The 21,231-nt window shown below is 29.8% G+C and overlaps 1 protein-coding gene across 1 annotated transcript in view; it reads right to left on the reverse strand.

The window, feature by feature from the left end:
* Positions 1-3,670: 3,670 nt before the first annotated feature.
* Positions 3,671-21,231, reverse strand: part of LOC136989779 (protein AF-10-like) — an 82,517-nt gene continuing 64,956 nt past the window's right edge. Inside the window, 9 exon segments of the mRNA XM_067288046.1 lie at positions 3,671-5,355; positions 7,610-7,771; positions 7,864-8,034; positions 9,661-9,917; positions 9,995-10,089; positions 10,650-10,761; positions 15,301-15,428; positions 17,428-17,487; positions 17,743-17,892. Coding sequence (XP_067144147.1) covers positions 5,155-5,355; positions 7,610-7,771; positions 7,864-8,034; positions 9,661-9,917; positions 9,995-10,089; positions 10,650-10,761; positions 15,301-15,428; positions 17,428-17,487; positions 17,743-17,892 — 1,336 coding nt within the window. The 3' untranslated portion in view covers positions 3,671-5,154.

A 21,231-nucleotide genomic window follows, 5' to 3' on the forward strand; every position in this document is an offset into this window, starting at 1 on the left:
TTTGTAGAGAATTTATTTCTATCTTTGCTTCTGTTCTTAAATTAAAAATCTGGCAATAAAATACAAAACAATTCGAAAATAATACTGCGGTACCTCGTACTTCAAACGACTCTAACTTCGAACGCAAAATTCGCCTCTGAGTTCGAACTGAAAAAATGCTCTCGAAGTGTAATCGCAATCTGCCTTGTGTACAAGTTGTCTCTCGCTTTTCGTATATTTTCAGCGCCTTTTTCGCTTTATTTTTGGTATTTTTGGTTATATATACTGTATTGTGTGTTATCCATCGACTTTTAACAATTTCTTCCTGCAATTTTTCTTCACCAATAGCTTTTGGGCCCCATACGTTTTGTATCCTTTAGTTCAAAATCTCCCGAATGGAACTTTCTAAACCATATTTAACATGTTTGAAGTTTAGGAATATCTTCCCTATAAACATCACAATTTTTCTTTTCTGTTTCTACGGCGTTATATCCTTTCCGAAAATCATAAAGCATAACATGCCTAATATGCTTTTTATCCGAAGACATTACAACTTTATTGAAAGCTTGAAGTAAAGAGTTTAAAGTAAGATTCTAAAAAAATGATAAAATCTCACATTATCCATACATGTTAAATTTCGCAACTGTTATAATTAAATTACACATCTATGTTAAGATGCAAAGCCCACGGTGTACGACCAGTAAAAGCAATTTTAATTTTATTAAATAGTATTTACGTAGCCTATTTTATTTATGTTTTCGTGCTTAAATTTATCGAAATGGGTATTGATTACAGTCTGGAAATGGATTAAATCACATTCCATTAATTCTAATGGGTAAAATTTATTCGGACTTCGAACGACCTCCGGAAATGAATTAAATTCAAAGTACGAGGCACCACTGCACAACAGAACTCCGATTACCCACGTAATATTCTCAACATTAGGCACCCTGATGAGTAATTTTTATAATTAATGGTTTTTATTAATTATAAAAACCGAATTTGGTTTTATTGAAATTTGTGTTTCGAGCGTCATTTGTAACGAATGGTATTGCCAAGATATACCCAATATGTGAGTTATCCGCATAACTCGTACTATCGATGTGTGACCAGTGGTCTCAGGATCACATATCGTGACAAATGTTGTATGTTATCATCGTGTGTTTCGAAATGACTTTATGATATTTACATTCGACCAGAATCGTGCAATGAAAATTTGATTCCTGCATTAATTTTTTTTTTTTTTTGGATAAAATTTAGAATTTTAACAAGACAGAATCGTTAAACAAATCATTATGAGAAAATTGTTCGAGATAAATGCGAGTATATAATTTGACTTCTCTATTTTGCATCGAATTTTGTACTTTGACATAAAAACCAACAATAAAACGTTGCGGGAGAATCAAAATTTCGGTAATTTTATTAATGCTTTGGAGTAATTTTAGTTCTTTCACCGGGAAAATCTTAATTTTTCCAACAGACAAATCAAGAAGAAAAATACAGTAGACTCCACTTATTATAATCACTTAGATTGTTATCAAATTGGCACGTTCCAAAATACCAAAATAACTTTATAGCGGCCTCAAAATATGATTGCGTTACAGGTCTTAATTAAAATGAATTTTATTTTACTTATTTGCTCACACTACAACTTCGATTATACTCTAGCTATTGTTAAAACACTACAGTAGTCACGTGACACCGGATTAATTACACATTAACAATAATAATTCTTTTAATGTCAGTCAATAAACTTATCCCAATTACTAGTACTGGTCTGTTATTATCATCAATATAGTAGTGATTACAATAAGCATTCTTCTGTATTTTGATTGCTGTTTTATTATGCAATCGTATCATATACGAATTTCTTGTATGTAGTGGCTCGAAAAAGTATGCCACGACTTTAATGTTCCGCAAAAATTATATGGTTGGAGATAACATGAAGCTTCTTGCTGCGTTTGAAAGAGTAACAAAAGCCGTTCAATTAATCGCGAGACATAAAGATGACAACTGAATTCTACTTATGTCTTTTTTTAGTATGGAATCATTAATGATGACTGTAGTCTAGTCCCACTAAGTCTGCATCTGGAGCATTCTGCATGTGCGTGATAACCAGGACAGATATTCATTTGCTAGCGGGAAATTTGACGTTAAAATGCACTAAAGTTTAGTAGTGTCTTGCCCCCTATACATCATACTTTTCCTGTTAACTATGAAGTCATGCCTGTCATTAACTCCGTTCAGGAGTGACAGGCATGACTTTGGAATTGAAATAACGTAACTTTCGGTCCAAAGCGGAAGTTCGTATATAGTCAAGCTTTACCTATCTGGTCTCGACTTTCATCTAGCTAACACCGTTCACGAGATTAAGAAAGGACAGAGACACAGACGGAATTTATAGTTCTATAATTTTTTTCAAATTGCAGCACAATAAGCTTTTTGTAATTGTTGTAGGTATCAATATTTATGGAATAGTGACTGGAGAGAGTATAGTGAAGACCGAATTGCATCCCTCGGATAAAGTTAGCCTTTTATTACTGTAATCTCGATTTTCTAACACTCCAATACAGTTCGATATGCATCCTATATCTCCATCGACTGATAGTTTGAGATTATTCGAATTTAATTAGAATTAATTAATGCATGTGCAGAACTATCCAGGTGAAGACACGGGACCGGAGTTTACAATCTCTGCAATCCTAAGCCCAGATTCAAAACACTTTGTAACTTTTACGATATTGGAAAGAGACAATGTTGTATCTTACGAGACGTTTATGAATCCGGCCAATATTGTAAGCTTGCAATATTTCACAGGTCAACAGGAGAATTTGGCTATTGTCTAGATGTGCTGTAACAAACACGTGTATTTTTATATTGTTCAAATGAATATACAAATAAACATTGTGCTTGTCTTTCCTATGTAGTGAAAAGTTTCATCGTATCTAGAACCATACAATTTTGTGACTTGTTAAAGTTACATAAATACGGTATTTTAAATACAGCAAACGAGTGATTTTTGCGTAGATCAAAAAATATCATTTCAATACCTAAACGTTGCCTTCTAGGTAAAGGTGACTACTTCAATTTGCAGTGGTTTCGTTTCCAGGCAAAAACAAAGCAATTATATTTAGGAAAGGAATATTAAAGCATTATTTAATCCAGTTAGACCTTGTCATCAAAAGCAATTAAAGTTAAATTTTCTTGAAAACGGAGAGAAAACTTCGATTCGATTAACAAGATTAGAAGCGAATTATACATCGCGCCTCTCCAGCGAATAGAAACTTATTCAGTCCTCGTTGGTTATTAAGGTGAATTAACGTGAAGCTGAGCATCCACGTGAGCGATTTCACTGTGCCATCACACAATACGTGACTTCCGCGCCATTCTTGTGGCAGGAAGAAATAATAAATCAAATATGGACGACAAAGAAGACGCTTGTATCATCTTAGCGACAAAATAAAAAACAAAACATCGATTTATTATTATTATTTTTAAAAATCATTTTTCATCTTTATACTTTTCATCCCTTTTACCAAAAATTTCCGGAAAATTGCAAATTTCTATTAATTCCTCAGTTGACGTATTCATCTGCCTAGCAGTTTTCTAGAAAATAACATGGAATCATCTTATTCGTTGCCTATTGGCAGGATGGAAAAGCAACTCATTCCAGCGATTTGCGCCCAATAGCGTTTAGACCGACCAGCAAAATCGCATACGTGGATGCCTGCTAAAACTACGAACATATATGTCATAAACGATGCACGTTAAGTTAAAAGACGAACCAATCTGGTGTTTTATTTACACATTTTTTTTTTGTAGTTCTGTAAAATATAATTAAAAAAAACCATTTGAGAACAAAGTGTTTTGTACCAAGAGAAACCCTTTACATAATACATATAAGAAGTAATTAAATAAATATTTACTTATTTGGCTGTACGAATTGTTATAAGTGGGGGTGTTCAAACATTGAGGAAACGGAATTTATACAATTCATAATAATTGTATCCGTAAGATCTAAAATATAAACAAACAGCTAATGTAAAATTGAATTTTACATTGTACAAATTAATTCTATACATATTGTGTTATATTATATATATATATATATGTGTGTGTGTGTGTGTATATATATATATTTTATATTTATATATATTTATATAAATGTCATAACAACATATGAATATCACAAATGTCATTTGAAGTCATTAAATTCTCTTGTTTGATACTAAATGTTGATTAGTTTGCAAGTTTTTTTATACATTAAAATATAAACTAATCAATAAAAATGTTCCATCGACCAGTACCAAATAAGAGAAAATAATTCACAGAATAACAGTTACCTACCATACTAATTCTTGTAATTTTTATCACTAACGCATAATGAATTAGGTGTTATGTTATGTTACACAGTCTTTAAAAGTTTAAATAAACTGCATAATTGGGCCTAAAGCCAATCGTGCTATCAATCATTTTGATCAAAATCTAAGCATGTTTCTAGTTACGTTTGTAGTTACGTAACGAGACTGATTGCATCACATTAAACTTGGCCATGTTCTACTTGGTTGTTGCTTAATTCGTAAACATAACATGAATTTAAAGGGGAGTTTAGTTAAATTTTGGATGATTTAATTAAATAATTTTAAAAACTTTTGAAGAACAGATCAACCTAAAATGGACTTGCATCTCCTGCATTCTGAATGGAATGTTACAAATTATGCTATTAGACCTCTGCTTGATCTTTGTTTCTGGTCATTTAATTTAATTAAATTAACCTTAATATAATCTGAAAATAATTTGGCAATTTAGCTTTGGTTATATTAGATCAGTCTCATTACTTTGGAAATTACTCTTGTTTATATATTTTGTATCTTAACTCTAACTTGCACAAGACTACAACGGATTTTTGCCAAAAGTTTTCACATACTCTAGGCAAAATCGTTTAGTAGTAAGAAATATAAAAAATTTATTCTTAGTATTTTTGACGCAAATCAGTCATAACTAAAATTAATTAGTTATTAATGACAGGAAACGTCAGAATGTCTGACATGATTCTGATAAAATGTGGAGTAAAAGATCTGAGTGCATAAATTACAAGTCAATATGGTATATAAAATGATAATGAAAGTGGCAGTTAGTATGGTGAACCTACTACTCTTATCTCATTCATAATGGTCATCTTTCTTCTTCAGTGATACTATTCTGATTCTGTGCTTGATAAGATTGATGATTAGCGACCACGCTTACTGGAAGTACCACATTAGAACACAATGAATGGAGAGGTGTCGACGTAGTGGTATTCGTTCCGCTTCCCGTAGTCGGTAATGTAACTGTACTATATGGCGGAGATATTGACTGATAAACTAAACCTTGATTCTAGAAAAGTAAAAAATAATACTTATGTCTTAAACATTTCTTAAAATTAAAAAAAAAAGTTATATACAGTACAATCTTGGTAATCAATGTAAGTTATATGGAACCAGAGTTATTGAACTTTTTGTACTTTTCATAATACATGTAAGAATTGTTATAGCACTTCTCAGCACTATTTCATGGCACCCTGATAAAAACTGCTGGAATAGAGTCAGTCAACTGTTAATAATGCAGCCAAGTTGGTAAGATTCTCACTAAATTTAGTGGGAGGTACAAGTGTTTTTGATAGGAAATTTCTGGAAACTGATTTTTATGTTTACGTGTTATAAGATACTGTACTTGTGTTTTGAATAACCTAAGATGACAAACTTAACAATCTTTCAATATCATGTCTGAACTCAAATTCAGTATCATGCTGTGCTTAATGTAAATGTGTTCAAATTTTATGGCAACTAGAGTTTGAACTAGAGGGAAGCTTATATGACTTGGCAACAGTGCTGATAATACCTGAGAATCCATTGGCTTACAGGATATTTTTACTTAGCAAAGAGCAGAATTACTAAGATTGTATGGTATTTATAAAACAAATAAATGCATATATATGTGTATGTGGTAATAGCTTGTTTAGCAATGGGGTCTATTGCTCTCTTTATAGTTTTTGCTATATCCATTCAAAATGTGTTATGCAGGATGATTGAAAAGTCATGTGCATCTGTTAGAAATCAATTTTATTTTGTGAGGTTAATTTACAAAAATATAGAATGTAGTAAAAACAAAATTCATAATCTGATCTTTAAGATAAATAAAATCAAATCATGTTATACAACATGTTTCAAAATGGCCTCTTTGTTCACAAGTGCAGTGTGAGCTCTTTTTACCATGTTTGATGCTACCTTCTGGTGCAGTTGAAAATTGATGATGGCAATCAGTTTTCAGATATATTGTTTCTCTACAGTTCATCTATTATGCGTGGATTTTTTTTATATATGGCTCTTTTGAGATACCCCCCAGAAGAAAAAAATCTGGGATGACAAGTCTAGCAATTCCGAGGACCAAAATCCTTTAGAAATAAGATGGTTGCGAACGAATTCTTGCAATAACTGCAGAATCTGGATATTTCTGATGAAACTCGTCTGCAACATGTGCATAAGAGCAATTGGTAAAATTATGCTCAACAATGAAAATCCATTGTTCCTGGGAAAAAAAACCATTTCATTTCCTCAATGAACAAAGCTATCTACAGCCAATTTTATGACTTTCTCACAAAAGTCATAAGTTACTGTGGTGTCATCTTGACACAAATTTATATTTATTAAATAACATGACACAATTTACACAAACTAATATTTTGATGTGCACAACTTTTCGATCACCCTGCATAAATCAATTTTAAATTTATTTATACAAGATCTTGAAGACACAGTCTGTTCAAAATTGGGAACCACCATTTATTCACATCACGTCTTGTGTTCCAGAATACAAACATTTGACGACTTGACCTTTCTTTTTAGGCTGCTTGGCCATCAAGTTTAAAAACATCCCTTTAAAAAACACAAAAAAAATATCCAATTAAAAATTGGAACTAGCAGATCTTATAGACATCTTTGTTTTCTTTCCATCCTTACCACTTAGGAATTTTTGAGCTTTATATCTACTAAGGAAAATGCACTGGTAAATGTAGATTTTCATAGCTTTCCCCTGGTGACGAATCTTTGAAAAGTTTCAATTATAGAATTTCATCAGATGGCAATTTTATGGAAATTAGCCAAGCAGCCTAAAAAAAAGGTCAGGTCATCAAATGTTTGTATTCTGGAACACAAGAAGTGAATAAATGGTGATTCCCAATTTTGGACAGACTTTGTCTTCAAATTAATTTTCATAAAATTGCCATCCAACGAAGTTCTACAAAAAGAAAAAAATATTTATCTTTATCAGTACATCATCATCTGGACTTAGATCATCTGGAACTTACCAATAAATACTCATCAACAGATATCAGTTCCTAGTAACAGTTTTATTTCTGGATAGCCCATTATGACTTTATCCAATTTAATTGCATACTAATGCCAACTTAACACTTGGAGAAAAGTTAAACTCCATATACATGTCATTGTAAACTCAGAAACCTTCATATCTATGGACATTTGACAGGGTCAGTCAAGAACCCATAATTCTTATGGGTAACCAGCCCTGTTTCAAAATGTATTTACCGAGATAATGTAAAATCCTAATTGTGTTAGATAGTTAATTTAATTACCTGTAAACTATGCTCCTGATTACTTCGATTATTATATGACGTTGGACTGATCATGAGAGATGATGGTAAATCTAATGTAGATGTAACATATCCTTGAGGCGGTTGAGATTGAGTAATGGCAACAGGTGGCTGACCAACAGGACTAGAACTTGGGATGATAGACTGTAAACAAATGAAAAAGTTCATACTATATGTATCAATACTAAAAATTGAGAAACAAAGGAAAGAAGTTATATAAATTTAATTAAAGCTACCTGAGGATGTCTTGATGTATTGAGAGAAGATGTGGTAAATGGAACTGTCTGATGACCAGGACTGGCATTAGATGAATGTATTGAGGCTTGACTTGGTGCTGGACTTGGTGTGAGAGGTAGACTGCTAGACCCAATTGTAGCAACTGGACTATGTCCTGGTGCTGGGCTTTTCTGATAATTATAACAGTCCTGTTAGTTACAATTTATTATTATTGTAAAAATAAAAATATGATTGCTAAATATTTTCAGATTATTTGAACCATTTTCAAAGTATATACCAGAACAATAAATTTATATATTAATACAATTTTATAACTGTTTTATAGTTTTAATTTTATATTATTAACACAAATTAAAAATAATGCTAATTTATAATATGAAAACTTAAAGAAAAAGTAAGAAAATAACTACATGAATTATTAGAACTACATGATAATTAGAAATCCTTAATCACAAACAGTTTGGAATAAAAAAACGAACTAAATTTAAATTATATTGACTGGTAATATCTTACGCCCATAGCCTTTTGTTTGACAGTCAACTTTCAACTTTACCCTGGCATAGTGTATGTATGTGTATATATATTTATATTTACTGTATTTACTCACATATAACACGAGGTTTTTATTCATTTATCACAGCTTCAAATTCCTAGGTTGTCCTATATGCACGAGAAAAAGATTCTTTGCGTGTTTGAAATAATTTTTGTGAACAGTGTATTCACATTTTTACCAGATACTTACCCTCTTGTATTTAAAAACATAAGTATTTTATCTGGATCGTTTGATTTGTTCTTGTATATTGTCAGGAGTAAAGATGAATACAATAGGAAAAGCAAAGCTTTTGAATTGAATTCCAGATTGAAATTCCAAAGTCACACAGGAGCATGATATAAATTTAATCCATTCCCATATGAAAACAGATGATTATTCAGAAATCAGAATTTGGAGAAACTCATAAATGTAATTGACAGAGTGGATTTGACAGAGTGAATTGACAAAAAAGGTTCCTGATTGTCCAGCTTTACATGAACAAATTATGTTGTCGATTTTACAAGATTTTTCCTTAAAGTTTAAAATGCCAGTAATTTTTGCAGGACAATGTGTGCATTTATGTGCATTTGATATTTTATTTGTGATTAAATGAAATAAAATTAGAATTGTATTAATAAATCTAATTTTCTTTATTTTGATCTTTAAAGTCATACCTTGTCCTATATGCGAGGTCGTCTTATATGAGAGTAAATATGGTACTGTACATAAACAAGTAAATACAGAATGACCCAAAAGATACTCCCCAAATTTACATTTAATTATAACTGAACAAAGTATATAAAACTTACTCAAATATCACTCATATCAATATTCCTGGTGAAATATATCAATTTTGATTTTCTCCTCTTCAATTAGGTCCTTTCCATGTTCCATTTTTTAATAGTAATGTACTGTTAGATCTACTAAACCTTTCTTTTCACTTAATGAATATATTTTTATGCAAATGCCATAATTCCAATCATTACTTTTTTGTAATTTATTTCAACAGTACATATTCTATTAATTTTGGATACCCTATTTTTGATGATAATGTCTAGCTCTTTTGTTTACTAATTTTTTTTTTTTTTTTAAAATTTATGCAATAAAAGTTATTTATTATAAAATGTATTAGCAAATTTCATAAAAGTTACATGAAAGTAATAATGTGTTTCTAAGTAATAACTTTATGTTCTATTATTGTTGGATGAACTGTAGGTATCTTTTGAATCACTCTATAACTTTATTAAAAGTAAAAAGTTTTTACCTGAGTGCTATGAACAACATTACTTTCAAGTGAAATACAGTTATTCATACGATGGGAATGATTATCTTCAGTAGAAGGATTAACTGCATTATTCATTCCAATATTTACAGGATGATAAGCATTATTATTCAAAGGAAGAGCTAATCGAGCATTCACAGCAAGCAAATGATCACGACGTGCAATTAAATTGTTTACATGTTCTTCTAGTCGTTGATTTTCTGCCCGCAATTGATGAAGGCAAGAAAGCAATGATGCAACTGAAAAATATTATGATAATAATTAATTTATTACATATTATTAAATTCTTTTTAAATTTAATAATTAAAATACTCACTGTCAAAATTCTGTGCTTGTTCCATCAGAAAGTTAGAACCTTGTTCCCACTGACGTTCTAATAACTGATCCAATGTTTGGGGCATTGGTGGAGGCCTTGAAAAGAAGGAAGAATATTTATTATTTTATAAACATAAATAATTTAATTAGCATGTTGTATATTCCAAATTTAAAATAACAATGAGTTTATATAAATACAAATGGAACAAATTGACACAGTAGATTTTTGGAAATGGCAGGAGATACCAAATGAAAAAGGAAAATTCATATAAAAACCAATCTTTTGAGTTAATTTAAGACAAGTTTATTCATTTAAATGCAGTTAGAATTGTGCGTTTTTTAATCAATAATTGCACAAATACAAAAATAAGAATTGATTCTTGAGAAAATTACTTTTTTGTGTTTAATTCTTTCTATGCTGTAGGCACTAATAGAATCTGTTTTTACAAATGAACCAAAGATTTGGCCACAATTAGGTATGAGAGGGAACCCAAAACACAATATATCTGAGTCAAATCATCTGTGAAAATTTCTGAAACTCTGACCCATACTTGAAACACAATCTTTTAGAATGACAAATTGGTGCCTTCACTATCTCAGCCAATCAGATTTTGACTGACAATATAGAATCAAAGACTGGGATATAATAAACTTACGCAAGATGTTCAGGAGACTGTCGAATGGATATTTTGCTGGTAGTCGTATTTGTAGTTGGTCTTGTTGGCAAGACAATGGCTGAAGTAGTTGTAGGTGCAGTTTCTTGAACTTCTGTAAATTATATAAAATTTTATTTAATAAACTGATATTTTTCTATTACAATCAATAACAAAGCAAAATAAACTATCATTCCTGAAAGAAATATTGTTTTCTAGTATATGTCAAAAAAACTATTGATATAAGAAATGTGATTATATTATCTATGACATTCTTCTTTAAATGCTTTCACAACTCAAATCATTGTTAAAAAATTTAAAAATTTAACATCAAAAATGTATTCTAACAACTTTCTTAATCTCTTTTCTGATTTATACTTTAAAATAAATAATACATTTCAAAGTATAAAATTATATATATGTCTAAGTGTATGCATGTATAAACGTGTGCAAGCATGTAAAATTGTAATCACATTTTTTAGTGTAATTTTTAGTGTAAATTCTTAAAAAATATATTGTTTATATATCTTTTTTTAATATACCACTTTTATATCAATTATATGGTAACTTTAAATTTAAATATTGTTACCGTATAATTGCTATCTTACAATGTTATCATCTTTTTTTCTATAAAGCAATTTCCTAATTAAATAAAGGGTGGATAGTTTATATTAGAGAACAAAGAAATTATTGAAAATGATAAAAAAGATTAAACTACAAATGAAGCTTAGAGACTACTTTTTTAAAGATGGAACAATGTTTGAAAATATAAAAAAGTTCTATTTAAACATTATCTCCACTTTCCCTTTTAAAACATAAATCTGCTTAATATTTAAAAATAAAAATGAATGCTAGTGTGATTTTGTGTTTATAATAATTAATTTTAATCAATCTAATATTTTTACTTTTGACCATTTTTAGTTGAAATAAAAAACTATTTAATTATTTAGGCTAAAACTTTGCTAAATTTTGAATTAAATTTAATAATTCAGACCAGTGTTTCTCAACCTTTTTCTTGACCTTTGGCCTCTTTTTGAGATTTAATATTTTTCTGTGACCCTCCATAACAGTAACTCACTTTGATAGATTTTATACTGCAGACTACATTGTTAATATTAAATCATGTAACTTTTAACCTTCAAATTCAAAATGTTCCTTCATTTGAAATGTTCTGTGATCTTTGAGAAACACCGATTTAGACTATTCTGGAAAAAAAAAATTGATCAGTAATAACAGTTGAATCCACAATTTCTACTTGCCATACAGACAGTTTGCCAATTACACCATCTGAATATAATGAATGTAATTTTTAAAAACTGTATAAGATTGGACCTATGATTAGACCAAATTACATTGTACTTATATTAATTAGCAGAGTTCTGGCCACAATTAATTTAATTATTATAATAATCCAGACTTAGCTGTCTATATGTGTCTAATTATTATTACTGGTAGTTTTATAAATTTCATTTTGTTTTTATAGGGTATATTATACAGTGGATGCCACTTACTAAACTTACATTTATTGTTATCAGCCTTTTATTGTGATCACTTTTCAGAGTCCCAAGACATTTGTTCATTTTGTATGCAAAATTCACCATTTAATGTGATCAGTTTGTGAGGAACTATGTATTGGTGATACCAGCCTAAGCTATTTTGGACATCTACAGGCAGTCTTGCACACCTATATCACATTAACTGCTTCAGCTGTACTCCTCACCTGAGGGAAGAGTTGTTTACAGAAACAGGCAAGACGTGGAAAAAGTAGTCTTGGAACTGTAATTTAATTAACCAGTAGCAATTTAGATGTTGTCAAGACCTCAACACTACACATCTATAGGCCAATTAATGTACATTTACATCTGTTTAGGGTGGTATGTTAATAATATAAAAGAAGCTCCAGTTTCATTCTGTACCATCATATTTTATATAAGGTAAGTTTGACAATTCTCAAGGTTTGTGTACTGTACTGTATCCACTTCATTCTTTGTTGTTCAAAATCATGGATAAAGTGTACAAGAGAAGACATAATAATCATTGAAGAATAAATTGAAAATTTTAGAATGTAATCTCCCAAAAAATGAGCCAAAGAAATTTGAATCCTGTTGAAATTTTGGTCTTTAATATGTCACTTTAGAAAAAATGGAAAGAATTGTAAAAAAAAAGTGGCATGATGTAACGAGAGCAACAAAACTAAAAGACATTGTTGTAGAAGAGATTGGAAGGTAGAAACATCTTTAAAGTTATGGTTTATAGAAGTATGGGAGAAAGATACACTGATTAATAGTCCACTCATTCATCAGAAAGTTGAAGACTGCTAAAGAAGAATAGACACACAAAATTTTACAGCAACTGAAGTATGATTTTTGTCACTGAAAAAAATGTAAAATGTTGTTTGATAATGGATGTATGAAGAAGGAAAAGATGCAGATTTCTATTCAGCAAAACTTTGGGTGATGGAAGTGGCCTCAACTCTTTTCAGAATTTTCACCTTGCAATGTTTATAATGCTGATGAAACTGCAATGATTCATGGCCTTTATTTCCATGGTAAGCCCAAATATGCCTATTTATTCAAAACTGAACAACCACAAGGCTGTAAGATTTTGAAAATGAGCATCTAACATTGTATGTTGTATAAGTATGGCAGAAGAGGAAGAGAACTTGATGATGATAGAATAAATTTAATAGCAATGCCTAGATGACAACAGCAACTTTTAATGACTGGTTACTGGAATGAAACTGGAAATTTAAGCACAAGATTCTTTTGCAGGTTGACAATGATTGGTGAATCAAGTTACGTATTTGCCAATGACATTAATCATCAAACCTTGTTCAGATTACACCTTGTAATCAAGGTGTAAACTGAACTATAAAAGCATATTATCGCAATTGACTTCTCAAAGACATAGAAATCATAAAAGCAAATTCAGGAGAGCTTTAATAAAGATCAGTCTTCTAGATGCTCTTTACCTTCTTAACCCCATTACATCAAGCACAACTGAAAATTACTCAAAAACTGGAAAATATGTCTACAAGATACAAAGACAACCATAATAAATTCCAGCAAATGTTTAATGAAAACTGAACATTTTTGACCTTGTTAATAGACCTGCTTCTGGTCATAAATTTTAAACCTGCTGAATTCAATGTTTGACTGTTAGAATGTTAATTTAATGTTCAAATGTCTAACAATGAAAATGTCAAATTCAGTAAGTTTATGATTTATGACCTAAAGCAGGCCTATTAACAAGCCTGAAAATGTTCATCAATTTATATTAAACATTTGTTGGAATTCATTATAATTGTCTTAATGTCTTCTATATCAACCATGATTGTCAAGATCAATCATGTTTTAAGTCTAGGGGATTTACTAAATTGCAAAGAAAGGTGAAGTTGAAAAGGTAGTAGTGGAAAATAATGACAATTTAAATTCCAATGATGTGTCAGTGTCGAATTTCAACGTGTAGATGAAAACTGATAAAAGCATCATTACTGAAGACCTAAAACTTCTTGTAAAAGAAATCTGTTCTATTGTAATGGAAGAAGTGACTTCAAATGCACAATACTGAAGTGGCCAAATAAAGTAAAAAGGAGGTAAACATAACTAATCTTCCAACAACTGCCAGAATGCAGAAAGTGCTGAGTGTTTATGATGTTGATCAGATGATTTTACAATGAAATATTCGTTACAAATGGTTTATTGATGATTTATTACATAAAGACTATAAACAATCAAAAATAAATGTTATTGTTTAATACTATACAGTGTTTCATTTTCTACTCTGTTTGTTGTTTTTTTTTTTTTTTTGATTATTATAATGATCACTTATTCTTGGATATCCCAATGTGATCACAATAAGCATGATATATAACAGTGAAATATAGTTAGTCTTTGATTTTTGAACAAAATGCATTTCTAAAACAATGCACATAAGAGTTAAAAGTCAAACAACAAAATTGCATGTTATTATATAGTAGTTCCATTTCAAGAAAACAGAGAAGAATCATAAAATCTCTTAAGGTAGAAAAGTATTTAAGTTTTTTTTGTGTATGTTGCAAAATGCATAAAATAATATTTAAACATTAAAACTGTATACTATGATACACTTCTTGTCTAGTCTTCTTAATGACTTTTGAGCACTAAGATTGGCCTTACTTTACCACTCGACTTATTACACCACCACAGGACATCAAATTAGACTTAAAAAACATGCATTCTGAAAATAAAATAGTAACTTTCCGGGGCTCCTAAGCACAAAAGATTGTGTTCTCTGTATAATTTTATTAATAAGTCTAGTGGTAAAGTAAGGCCAATCTTAGTGCTCACAAGTCATTAAAACTGTAGATTAAACAGAAAACAGAGAAAAAACTTATTTTTGTAATCTAACTTAATTTTGCTGTTATCAAAACTGAAACTAGCAAAAAGTGCATATTGCATAATAGTCAAAATTTAGTACAGTAAGTAACAGTGCATGATAGCTCAAAATTTTTATTTACTGTAAGTGTATGAAAATCCAAATATGAGTATATGAAAGTATCAAAATGAAAGGTTAAAGATATAAAAATATTATGTATAAGAAAAGCAAAGTAGTATGAAAGTTGAGTATCACCTATAATATCATTCACATACAGATTGAAATAAAGTTAATTTACCTGTAAATCCTTGTTCAGAAGAAACATTTAAAATGGGTGGCCCATTTGTTTTTCCACTTGGTTCATTATTCTGAGGTGAATTGTTTCCATTTTGTAAACTAGTCAAATTTATTTGATTTACAGGTACCCTGTGGACAATTATTTTAAATACATTTTAATATAATTTGATTTTGTAGAATCCCTTATATATTTATTCATCTTTAATGATATAATACATTTTCTAGAAATAGATAATATTCATTTAGTTTATAAAAATTATAGGATCATAAATTCATTTGTGAATTATAGAAAAATTTTATATTAGATATATGATTAAGCATAACATCAACAGTTGTTTGAATTACAGCCCATTCTAATTCATTATAAGAAGTAAGCATGTACTGTACATCCTGATTATATCATTGCAAAAGACTGTTTACTGTTTTTAATGATACACAAATGCAACAAAAATATTAAGCATTTTTATAGAATCACATAGAGAAATATAAGAAAGTCTTTATAAAATGGAGAACAATATAGACAATTATGTACATCTTTTTTTTTGTTTAGAAAATGTAGATGATATAACAAACAGTAAATGTCAAACTAAAAGTTTAGTTAGTATATAAAAGGAATTAATCTTGAAGTTTATAAATTTATATAATCCAAAAATATTTGGATTATATAAATTTATGAACTTCAAGACTAATTCCTTTTATATACTAACATTTTAGCACATTAAACTTACAGAATAGATACTCTATTGTAAATTATTAAACTATATAATCTAATAGATTGATAACATTGTATGAGAATTAAAATCTACTTGACCGAATTTTAATTCCTGTATACTATATAAATTCTTTAGTACACAAAAATTCAGCAATACAAATTGCTGAACAATTTACAGTGACAATTTATATTTGTGTATAATTAAAGTATTTGTGATGGAAAGGTTTTCTTGCTTTCAGAAGAGTAGCATTCTACGAAAGCTATGAAATGTAAACACACATTATGACAATAATTTATTTTTATTTCATCTTTGTTGGACTGGTTGGCAATGTCTTTTTTTTTTTAGGAATTATTTCTGCCATTTTTTAAATCACGAAATAATTCTGGTCCCTCTGTAATGTTGCTGCAAAAAAGTTTTCCATTGAGCATTTAGGTTTTGCCACAGCATCAGAAAATGAAGCCAGAAAAAGCAATGCTTTTGTAACTTTTAAGAAAACCACAAAAGCCAAAAGCTGGTATAGGAAGAAAAACTATGGATCATGAATGATTATGTTATCATGGATCATGAACTATTATGTTGTCAATTGTGTTTAGTGATTCTTCATTAAAATAGAACTATAAGATGCACATTTATCTTTGAAAAGTTGCCTCCAAAATTCAGGTGCGTCTTATACTCGAAATTAATATAAAAATGTCCAGTGTTTGATTTTAAATCAAACAAGTGTATCAGTGGATAAAACAGTCATGGTCTAGAGTGAGAGAAGACATTATTGTTAAATCTTTCAAGAAGTGCAGCATAAGTAATGCTCTCGATGGCAGTGAAGACCATCTTATATATGAAGAGGACAACGATGACAACAAAGAGGAAAAGGAAGAAGAAAGTTCAGATTACGATTTTCAGAGATTTTAAAGGTCAGTTCGGTTTTATAAACTAAGAATTTTTTTTAGTCTGGCTTTGCAATCTAATAATAAAAATGGTAAATATGTTATTTTTTTTTAAAAATTGCTTAAAAATTAGGGTGTGTCTTATAGTCCGTAAAATACGGTGTATGTATATATATATATATATTTTAATGAAGTAAGAGTTGGAAATTAATTAACATTTAAATAAAAATTGTTATTGGTTAACTTAAAACTGATTCTTCATCCCAAGCTGTGAATATGCACATTTTAAATGTTACTTTATTGCTTTGATTAAATATATCAAAGCAATAAACATTGTATAATAAAGTATATTTCTCTTTGTGACTCTCTATCAAAGCAATAAACATAAATAACAATGCCTAGAATAAAGTAAATAACAAGAAATTAAAGTTATATACAGTACATAACAAGATATAGAAATTAGTGTTTGTATACATAAAATTATTAAAATATATTTAAATGATACCAAAAATACCACATTTAGAAACTCACCGATAATACGTATGATCAATATCTGTAACTGAACTTGTGCACGGGGTATTTATATCAGTCCTACATATACAAATAGAGGAATAGCAAAGGCATGCTTTTTTAAAATAATAAACAAACCAAATTAAAATAAGCATACAAATTTAAATAAAATTAACAATATTAACTAAAAATTTTATATTTCCATTAAGGGATAGATAATAAAATATAATTGTAAATTAAAATAATAAAAATAAATTAAAAAATAATTAAATCAAAAACATTTTGGATAAAATTCTTTCTGGTAGTTCTGAAAATCTTATAAATATTAAGACTTACAAAGAGACAGTGGATGCTGGAGAAGGTTGTTTCTCATGACGACGCTTCTTGACTTTCGTATTGGATGATACGGATATCAAAGAAGCCGGACTACCAGGAGATGCATCGCCACTACTTATTGTTATATTTTTTGCATTCTTTGTCTTTGATCTACGAAAAAAAGAGAACTCAATTAGACATTAAATACAGTACAATTTTTGCAATTTGTAATTATAAAATCTGAAAATTCACATAACAAATGCAACAGATAAAGCAACAAAATTTTATAATGTCTTGTAGTGATAACAAAAGGAAAACTACTTTTGCATCAAATACCAAATGATCCTTTAGGGGCCGTCCATAAATTACATAAGGTATTTTGGGGTGGGTGGGGGTCAAGGATTTCTTACGATTTCTTACTCAGGGGTAGGGGGTAATAGATCTCGTCTTACGTAATATATTGTTTTTATTTTTTGATCTCGTTGAGTAGTGGAGTTTTGAATTTGGCTTTAATTTGGCAGTTTCTATTAAGAACGCCCGTTGTACTAACGCCATCAGATGTGACGTGATAGAATAACAACGCTAGCAGACTCTCTCTCTACACATTTTTTATCATGGGAGAAAGGCCGTGTAGGGGTTTCTCACCATTTTTTTTTTATTTGAATAAGTGCACCACTCTTATGGGTATATAACACTAAGAATACATAAACCAAAATACATGATTCAAAGTAAACATAAAATTAGTATTCGATTTTTAGTGAAAACTAAAATGTAAAACTAGAAATTAGAAATTATAAATAATCTTATCTTCCATATTTTTTAACATAATTGTAAAAAGTATCAAACAGTGGCTACCGAACAAGCTTATCGAGTGGACATGGCCACCTGAAACCAAGCGTAAAGATTTCTAATTTCAGAATAAGTCTATCTTGATCGTAAATTGGACAATGATAGATCATATGGTCGACGGTGTCTAGGTTTTCTGTAGAGCAAAAGCAAGAGGCAGTTTCTGTCCGGTTATACATGCTCAGTAAGCAAACATTAAATCTCTAAGTGGTGACGAGAACCGGCATTCAACACTAGAAAAATAATCATCTTATTCTACCAGTTTTACTGCTCAACTATTGTTAATTCCACTTTTGCATAATGTTGTCACAAATATAATTTTTAAGGCTGCTGCGTGAGAGAGGGTTGTGAGTGTAGTCCAAGTCAGTGTCCTTTGCAGCTGACTTAGCCTCAAAGTCGGCTTTTTCATTTCCTAGGATGCCAGTATGGCCATGAATAAACATAAAAGTTATCTTATTTACAAGATTTTTAATATGTTGCTGGATATATGTGATTTTATTGCTACTGAAATTGGTATTTATTAGAAATTTTAGGACGGACTAAGAATCACTGTAAATGTTGATAAACAGAGTTTTGTTTGGTAGTGAAGTGACCCACTGAACAGCTTGGTAGACAGCATCTTCAGCTTGATGTGAGGGTATCTTCTAACATATTTTGGGCAAAATATGTCAGTTTGGAGGAAGATACAGATACTTGAGCAGACATGAAAAGGGCTTTTGGACCCATCTGTGTAGATATTAATGTCTGCATGGTTATCCATGGAGGAATGTACCCTGGGGATAACCTTGTTTACAGGGTGATGATCAGAGATAGGGTAATTGCAATATGGTAGCATTTGAACAGCCGTAGATAGGAGTAGAGACTGTTGTTGAGCTTTGATGTTTGTAGTTTTGATATAGTAGTTCAGAACCTTTTCTACAATACATAGCAGCAAAGGAAGGAGCTCTGCTAGAATCAGAGAGGCATTAGTAGAAACAGTTCTGCAGCACTTTGAAATTCTGATGGCAAACTGTCTTTGAAGAGAGAGTAATTTACTTGCTACTGAATTTTCACTATTTACATGATCCTAGCTAGAGGCCGCATAAAGTAGCATTGGTTGTATTGCCCCATTATATAGAGTTTTATAAGCTTTATGATTTAGTTCCCCAGTGCACCTAGCCCATTTTACAGCATGTAGTTTATTTTCTTGGCCTTAGCCAAGATGTAACCAATATGGCAAGAGAATGTGGTTTCTATTTCCTCTTGTTTTATTTTGTATAAAGTTTCTGTTTACACGTGCACTAGCTAGTCGATCTGTCAAAGTTTTTTGCGTCTTTTTGTGAAAATTAAAATTAATATAAAAATGAATATTATGATGTTGATTAATGATGATAATAAAAAGATTGTTAATAATTAAAAAATAAAGTTCTTAAAATAAATTGTTTATTCAAATTCATTAAATTTTTATATTTTTAAATTTGTTAACATGGTCTTTTATAAATAATAGTACATATTAATTAAGTAATTAATAATTATATATTTTGGACCTAAAGTTTTTAGGATTTCATTAAAAAATTTATTTTCGTTAAAATCTTTCTATAAAATTATGCCTAAATATTACGTAAGATAGGGAAGGGGAGGGGGATCAAAGAAAATATTACGATTTCTTACACAGGGGTGGGTGGGGTCTAGAATGGCCAAAATCGCCATTACATAATTTATGGACGGCCTTATCAAGTTATCAAGGCTAATCAATGAATGACCACATTTTTGAATATACATGTTTCATCCCAAGCAGTTCCAAAATCTAATAAAGGTATAAAGGTAAACACATTAAATGCTATGTTTAATGTTAATTTAACTATTGAGGATCATTGGTGCTGCTTTGTTATAGATAATAGCAAACATGTTCTGGTATGTATTCTTCAACAATGATGCATCAATTACAGCAACTTACAAAGAAATTGAATTTCATCCTTGTGTCAAGTGATTTTATTTTTATAGTTTTTCTGTAGGAATTTGAATAACAAAATTCAGATATTTTCAATAAACTTGAAATTTAAATAATTAAGAATTAAAATAAATGAAGTGGCTAAAAGTTTAACTATAACATAAATGAATATTAATTGAAGTTACTAAATATAAACCAGTGTGTTCATCTCAGAACTCTAGTGTTAACAATTTTTATGTGAAGCACTTTCTGAAGCACTGTACAAAGTTTCTTAATTCATGTTTTCCAAAAAATATAATAAATATCTTGTGATTATTGAATAATTGTGTGCGTGTAAAATAAGAAATAATCAGTTTTCGAGAGAGTGGTAAATGTTTTGCATTGAAGTAGCATATATAGTAAAACCTCATTATTTCAGTATTGGATAATTCAAAGTCTAGTACCTGGCCAAGAGATTAGGATTTTGCATATATTTTAGTTCAGATAATTCGAAATAAGCAAACAATGAAATTAGAAGTCATTATCTAGTCCAGTGACTTGCAAAAATATTGTTTAATTCAAAATCTTTCATCATATTATGTGTTTATAAGGAAAGTCTCCATGCCCAAGTGGCAGTTTCATTTTTGGTTTTACCAATTACACATTGTCGATTTATTGAATGTCCATTCAAGATCATTCAGACATTGTACACATTGTCAATGAAGAGAAACTTTTTTTATTATTTTTTTATTTTT

Source organism: Centruroides vittatus, unplaced genomic scaffold, assembly GCF_030686945.1.
Source record: "Centruroides vittatus isolate TY-2023 unplaced genomic scaffold, ASM3068694v2 scaffold_769, whole genome shotgun sequence".
Lineage (NCBI taxonomy): Eukaryota > Metazoa > Arthropoda > Arachnida > Scorpiones > Buthidae > Centruroides > Centruroides vittatus.